Genomic DNA, 6,867 nt, shown 5'->3' with positions numbered 1-6,867 from the left:
GACAGTGATGGCAGTTTATCAGTATTTTACTGATATTTGTCTAAAGTCAGGTTTAGACTGTTCATCATAGCACAAGGCCATTAGAAAAACCACCTGGAAGAAATTATATTAAAAAGCATATCTTAAGCCTGGCCTGCGTTCATGTTCCATCAGACAATCTCCAGCGCATTACTCACTGTCATATCTCAAATGATTCAGCGTGCCATACATAATGCATCAGTGTGAATCTTTAGAGGTTGCCTGCAGATTGCCAATGTTCTGAATGCAGGTTAATCTATCCTATATTCAGTGGGGAAAAAACAAAACTGTTGTTACCTTCTGCTGTGTAGATCTAACTTTTACACAGGTGTGTCTCCCCATCATCTCTCCATCACTTCAATCAAGCCACTGTTTAATTAATAGAGCCTGAATATGGTGGTTTTAATGCATGGGGTCCAGGGTCTCGTTACCACCGTATTGTTCTTTCAGATGCTGTGTAATGCTTCTATTAAACCAACCAAGTTAAAAAAAAAATATGGAGATGGAATTGCTCTGGGCTTTAGGGGGTAATTGAAGGAACGATCACCTCGCTTCCGTCATTATCATGGGAATCTGAGATTGACTGTGCCATCATCCTCTCTGGGTGCTACCATTTCTTCTCATTCTTCTCTCAACATCCACTCCAATATGTCCTCCTGAATAGCTATCTTTCACTTTTATTCTTTCCCCCCAGCCTTTCAAATGACTGAGAGGTGCATCAAAGGATGCCAAGATTCTAGGCAATAACAATAAAACGCTTCTGGTGAAAAAGAGGAAAAGCAATAAGAGTGGAGTGTTCTCCTAGTGTGCCAGCAAGCAGCCCTGAGACTTCTGAGAATCAACCCATCTGCTTCAACTCCATTTTCGCTGTTGCGGATTACACAAAATATTGACGGAATTAGAGAATTAAAGAGGAGGTGGTGAGTTAGCATCTCCAGATATTTGGCTTTTAACTTTAATGTTCTGGCTCTTTTAATGGCTCAAGAAACACATTGCAATGTTCAGGCAGAAAAAAGGACCCCAGGGGAGCCGGTGGAGTGGGATGCCTTGACGGAGCCGGGGTGATGGAAGATCAAGGCGGAGCCAGAGGGCTGGAGAAACCAGGGTGACTCCACTGGACCAGAGCCAAGGTGGGCGGATTCGAGGACCGAGGCATAGCAGGTGAGAGTGAGGATGCTGTAGGAGCTGAAGGAATGGTGGACCCCGATGGAGCCGAAGGTGTGGAGGGTCTAGGTGCAGCTGCAGGCCCGGAAGCCCATTGTGGAGTCAGGGGGATGACAGGCAAAGAAGAAGTCGGAAGGATGTGGGAGCCCAGTGAAGCCAGGGGGATGACAGGGCACTGTGGAGCTTATGAGTTGTAAGGCCGAGGCGGATTAATGGGCTTGGAGGGCCAAAATGGAGCCAGAAGGTTGAGACTTTGCGGCCACCACTCTGAAGATGAGGCAGAGCCAGGGAGCTGGACGGAACCAGCGAAGAAAAATAACTGGGTGGAACCAGCAAAGGAAGAGGAGGAGAGGAACTGGGCTGAACCAGCAAAGGAGGCGGAGCCTGGGAACTGGGCGGGACTGGCGGAGATAGGAGACTGGATGGAACCAGCAAAGTATACTTCAGAAGTAAAGGCTGATTAAAATTTAGCATTGGAATGAATTAATTACATTGTACAGTATGTTAAAATAGAAAACATTTATTTAAAATTTTAATAATATTTCACAATATTTTTAAAAAGTAAAATGATTCCCAAATGATAAAAGTTACTATCATTTGGCAATGGAATTGCACTTCTGTTTTAATAATATTAATTCCTTAAAAGTACTAAAAGAACTGTTAAAGAAATCATTGACGATTCCCGTCCCTACTTCTGTATAACCATTGGCCATATGCTCAACGCTCAACGCTCTTATTGTGTGAGCATGTTCATATGAGCATCCCGGTTAATGCATTCCATGTATTTTTGTATTGTGTAATCCACCTGTTATCAAGTGTATCTGTTATCTCTGTCTTCAAGGCTTCTCTGAGGCTTGGAAAAGGTCTGTATGTTTATATACGAAGAGTTCAGATGCAAAAGCCTCTAAGTGCCATCTGAAATTTTCTTCTAGAATGATCATTTTTATCAAGCTTGTATATTTAAGTTCAGTAATTTCACTTGAATGACAATGAAAATTGCCTATTTATTGTCATTTAAGTGAAATTACTGAACTTAAATATACTAGCTTGATAAAAAATTATCAACCTAGAAGAAAAATTCAGATGGCACTTATAGAGGCTTTTGCATCTGAACTCTTCATACATGCAGCATTTATAGTTTATTATACATCAGTTCCCCACCCCACCCCGAAGGGCTGGAGGAAAATCTGTAATGGCTTCAAAGTGTTCTGCCGTTTCCATGGAAACAGCAATAAAAGCAATTAATTGTGATGCGCAAAAAAAAGTGTACAAAGATCCATCACTTCCGAATGGCCCTTGAAATTCCATCAGAGTCATTGCTTTGTCTGTCTTGCTCTCCTGCTCTCTGCATGAAGCTTTGAATTGTTCACATGCTTCGTACATTTGATTTTGCTCTGCAGTTTTCCCATCATCGGATCTGTGGCATCTGGGGGAGGGTGGCAGAGAGCAGTGCTCATCCCTGATGTGTGGCACATTAGCTGGTATTTGCATAATGTCTCCAGGCCTTATTAGGGCCATGCAGAAATGCTTTAGGGAGGATCTCCTGGGTCTGATCCTGCACGGACACTCATGTTTCACACCTCCCACTACTTTTGCAGTGCAAATGAATCACACATGTGAACAAATCAGTTCATATATATATATATATATATTTATGATAACTTTCACTATTTCTTATTTTATTTTGATTTTGTATTGTTTTATTATTATTTGAGGATTTGTTTAAGGCAAGACGCTACAGGCTAAACCATTGTTTTTTCAGACACGGTCAAGTTTGAGAATTTAGGCTATTTTGCTTCTTTCAGAAAGAAAACATCTGATGATGATGACGTGTTGATTATGTGTTTTGGATGATCTTGTTAACCTATAGGGTGATCTTTACTGATTGTTGTAACTATTACAATTTGTAATTGTTTGTGATGTGGTGCTAATTATGTACTTCCAATGAGCTTAATTGTTTACAGATGGAGTTCTGGCAATTGGTCATGTTTTTTATCTGAAAAGAGATGATTTTGAACATACGTATACTCCTGATGAAGGGTCGTGTGACCGAAACGTTGTGTGTTAATAAACATTCATTTTAAATTGCAAGTTACGATAGTGTGCGGGAGTTCCTTATCAGAAAGAAAACATCCAAAATATTTTGGATTAAAAATGTAAGTATTTATTTTATTACACTTTTTCTATTTGCATTTGTAGGTTTCAATTATACATATCATTAAAGGCCGTTTTTTCAAAATGTTTTTTTCTCATGCACTGAGCCAGTAATTACCACGTCAGTAGCACTTAAATACACTAAACCTTCTGGTTTTATGTCATTAAGGTTCTTATAACTCTGATATGTCAACAAAATTAAACATCCATCCATCCATCCATCCATCCATCTTCTTCTGCTTATCCGGGGCCGGGTCGCGGGGGCAGCAGTCTGAGCAGAGATGCCCAGATTTCCCTCTCCCTGGACACTTCCTCCAGCTCTTCCGGGGGGACACCGAGGCGTTCCCAGGCCAGCCGGGAGACATAGTCTCTCCAGCGTGTCCTAGGTCTTCCCCGAGGTCTCCTCCCACTGGGACGTGCCCGGAACACCTCCCCGGGAAGGCGTCCAGGAGGCATCCGGAACAGATGCCCGAGCCACCTCAGCTGACCCCTCTCGATGTGGAGGAACAGCGGCTCTACTCTGAGCTCCTCCCGAGTGACCGAGCTTCTCACCCTATCTCTAAGGGATCGCCCAGCCACCCTGCGGAGAAAGCTCATTTCGGCCGCCTGTATCCGGGATCTTGTCCTTTCGGTCATGACCCAAAGCTCATGACCATAGGTGAGAGTAGGAACGTAGATTGACCGGTAAATCGAGAGCTTTGCCTTACGGCTCAGCTCCTTCTTCACCACAACAGACCGGTACATCGACCGCATTACTGCAGAAGCTGCACCGATCCGTCTGTTAATCTCCCGTTCCATCCTTCCCTCACTCGTGAACAAAACCCCAAGATACTTAAACTCCTCCACTTGAGGAAGGATCTCTCCACCAACCTGAAGTGAGCAAGCCACCCTTTTCCGACTGAGGACCATGGCCTCGGATTTGGAGGTGCTGATTTTCATCCCAGCTGCTTCACACTCGGCTGCAAACCGTCCCAGTGCATGCTGAAGGTCCTGGTGTGAAGGGGCCAACACGACAACATCATCCGCAAAAAGCAGCGACGCAATCGCGTGGTCCCCAAACCTGACACCCTCCGGCCCCTGGCTGCGCCTAGAAATTCTGTCCATAAAAACTATGAACAGTACCGGCGACAAAGGGCAGCCCTGCCGGAGTCCAACATGCACCGGGAAGCAGTCTGACTTACTACCGGCAATGCGAACCAAGCTCCTGCTTCGGTCATACAGGGACCGGACAGCCCTTAGCAAAGGACCCCGGACCCCATACTCCCGGAGCACCCTCCACAGGCCGCCGCGAGGGACACAGTCGAATGCCTTCTCCAAATCCACAAAGCACATGTGGACTGGTTGGGCAAACTCCCATGAACCCTCCAGCACCCTGTAGAGAGTATAGAGCTGGTCCAGTGTTCCACGGCCTGGACGAAAACCGCACTGTTCCTCCTGAATCCGAGGTTCCACTATCGGCCGTATTCTCCTCTCCAGTACCCTGGCATAGACTTTCCCAGGGAGGCTGAGAAGTGTGATCCCCCTGTAGTTGGAACACACCCTCCGGCCCCCCTTCTTAAAAAGAGGGACCACCACCCCGGTCTGCCATCCCAGAGGCACTGTCCCCGACCGCCACGCGATGCTGCAGAGGCGTGTCAGCCAAGACAGCCCCACAACATCCAGATACTAGAGGTACTCAGGGCGGATCTCATCCATCCCCGGTGCCTTCCCACCGAGGAGTTTCTTGACTACCTCGGTGACCTCAGCTAGGGTGATGGACGAGTCCACCTCTGAGCCCTCAGCCTCTGCTTCCTCAATAGAAGACGTGACGGCGGGATTGAGGAGATCCTCGAAGTATTTCTTCCACCGTCCGACGACATCCCCAGTTGAGGTCAACAGCCGCCCACCTCCACTGTAAACAGCGCTGGTAGGGCATTGTTTCCCTCTCCTGAGGCGCTGGACAGTTTGCCAGAATCTCTTCGAGGCCAGCCGATAGTCCTTCTCCATGGCCTCACCGAACTCCTCCCAGGCCCGAGTTTTTGCCTCCACAACCACCCGGGCTGCAGTCCGCTTGGCCTGCCGGTACCTGTCAGCTGCCTCAGGAGTCCCACAAGCCAACCAGGCCCGATAGGACTCCTTCTCCAGCTTGACGGCATCCTTTACTTCCGGTGTCCACCACCGGGTTCGGGGATTGCCGCCTCGACAGGCACCGGAGACCTTACGGCCACAGCTCCGAGCAGCCGCTTCGACAATGGAGGTGGAGAACATGGTCCACTCAGACTCAATATCTCCAGCCTCCCTCGGGATCCGGTCGTGGCTCCGCCGGAGGTGGGAGTTGAAGATCTCTCTGACAGGAGACTCGGCCAAACGTTCCCAGCAAACCCTTACAGTACGCTTGGGTCTGCCGAGTCTGTCCAGCCTCCTCCCCCGCCATCGGATCCAACTCACCACCAGGTGGTGATCAGTTGACAGCTCCGCCCCTCTCTTCACCCGAGTGTCCAAGACATACGGCCGCAGGTCAGATGAAACGACCACAAAGTCAATCATCGACCTGCGACCTAGGGTGTCCTGGTGCCACGTGCACTGGTGGACACCCTTATGCTTGAACATGGTGTTCGTTATGGACAAACTGTAACTAGCACAGAAGTCCAATACCTGAACACCGCTCGGGTTCAGGTCGGGGGGGGCCGTTCCTCCCAATCACGCCCCTCCAGGTGTCACTGTCGCTGCCCACGTGAGCGTTGAAGTCCCCCAGTAGAACGACGGAGTCCCCAGTCGGAGCACTTTCCAGCACTCCTCCCAGAGACCCCAAGAAGGCCGGGTACTCTGCACTGCCGTTTGGCCCGTAGGCACACACGACAGTGAGAGACCTATCCCCGACCCGTAGCCGCAGGGAAACGACCCTCTCGTTCACCGGGGTAAACTCCAACACATGGCGGCTGAGCTGGGGGGCTATAAGCAAACCCACACCAGCCCGTCGCCTCTCACCATGGGCAACTCCAGAGTGGTGAAGAGTCCATCCTCTCTCAATGAGTGTGGTTCCAGAGCCCAAGCCATGCGTAGAGGTGATCCCGACTATCTCTAGTCGGAACCTCTCAACCTCACGCACCATCTCAGGCTCCTTCCCCGCCAGCGAGGTGATGTTCCACGTCCCTAAGGCTAGTTTCCGTGTCCAGGGATCGGGTCGTCGAGGTCCCCGCCTTCGACTGCCACCCAATCCTCTCTGCACCGGCCCCTTACGGCTCTTCCTGCAGGTGGTGAGCCCACGGGAAGGCGGTCCCACGTCACTCCTTCGGGCTGAGCCTGGCCGGACCCCGTGGGGAGAGGCCCGGCCACCAGGCGCTCACATATGAGCCCCAACCCCGGGCCTGGCTCCAGGGTGGGGCCCCGGTCCTTGGATGTTTGTCCATCATAAGGGGATTTTGAACCGCTCTTAGTCAGACCCGTCGCCTAGGACCTGTTTGCCTTGGGAGACCCTACCAGGGGCATATAGCCCCAGACAACATAGCTCCTAGGGTCATTCAGGTACTCAAACCCCTCCACCACGTTAAG

At 49.4% G+C, this 6,867-nt stretch overlaps 1 protein-coding gene across 1 annotated transcript; it reads left to right on the top strand.

The window, feature by feature from the left end:
- The first annotated feature begins 1,394 nt into the window (after positions 1 to 1,394).
- Positions 1,395 to 5,865, top strand: LOC130095182 (uncharacterized). Its single transcript, XM_056261875.1, has 2 exons — positions 1,395 to 1,631; positions 5,269 to 5,865. The coding sequence occupies exons 1-2, from the start codon at positions 1,395 to 1,397 to the stop codon at positions 5,782 to 5,784; spliced, it is 753 nt and encodes a 250-aa protein (XP_056117850.1). The 3' UTR covers positions 5,785 to 5,865.
- Positions 5,866 to 6,867: the final 1,002 nt, after the last annotated feature.

This window comes from Rhinichthys klamathensis, unplaced genomic scaffold (assembly GCF_029890125.1).
Source record: "Rhinichthys klamathensis goyatoka isolate OS25496 unplaced genomic scaffold, OSU_Roscu_1.1 h1tg000186l_1, whole genome shotgun sequence".
NCBI classification, from domain to species: domain Eukaryota; kingdom Metazoa; phylum Chordata; class Actinopteri; order Cypriniformes; family Leuciscidae; genus Rhinichthys; species Rhinichthys klamathensis.
The sequence above is the reverse complement of the archived record's forward strand: the minus strand, read 5'-3'. Positions and strand labels throughout refer to the sequence as shown.

What these genes read in the sequence shown, in the direction of transcription:
- LOC130095182 (XM_056261875.1), top strand. Translation starts at nt 1,395, where the DNA reads ATGGGCTTGGAGGGCCAAAATGGAGCCAGAAGGTTGAGACTTTGCGGC. An exon ending in CAGCAAAGTATACTTCAGAA is followed by an intron (nt 1,632 to 5,268) that starts GTAAAGGCTGAT and finishes CCCTCTCCTGAG; the next exon opens with GCGCTGGACAGTTTGCCAGA.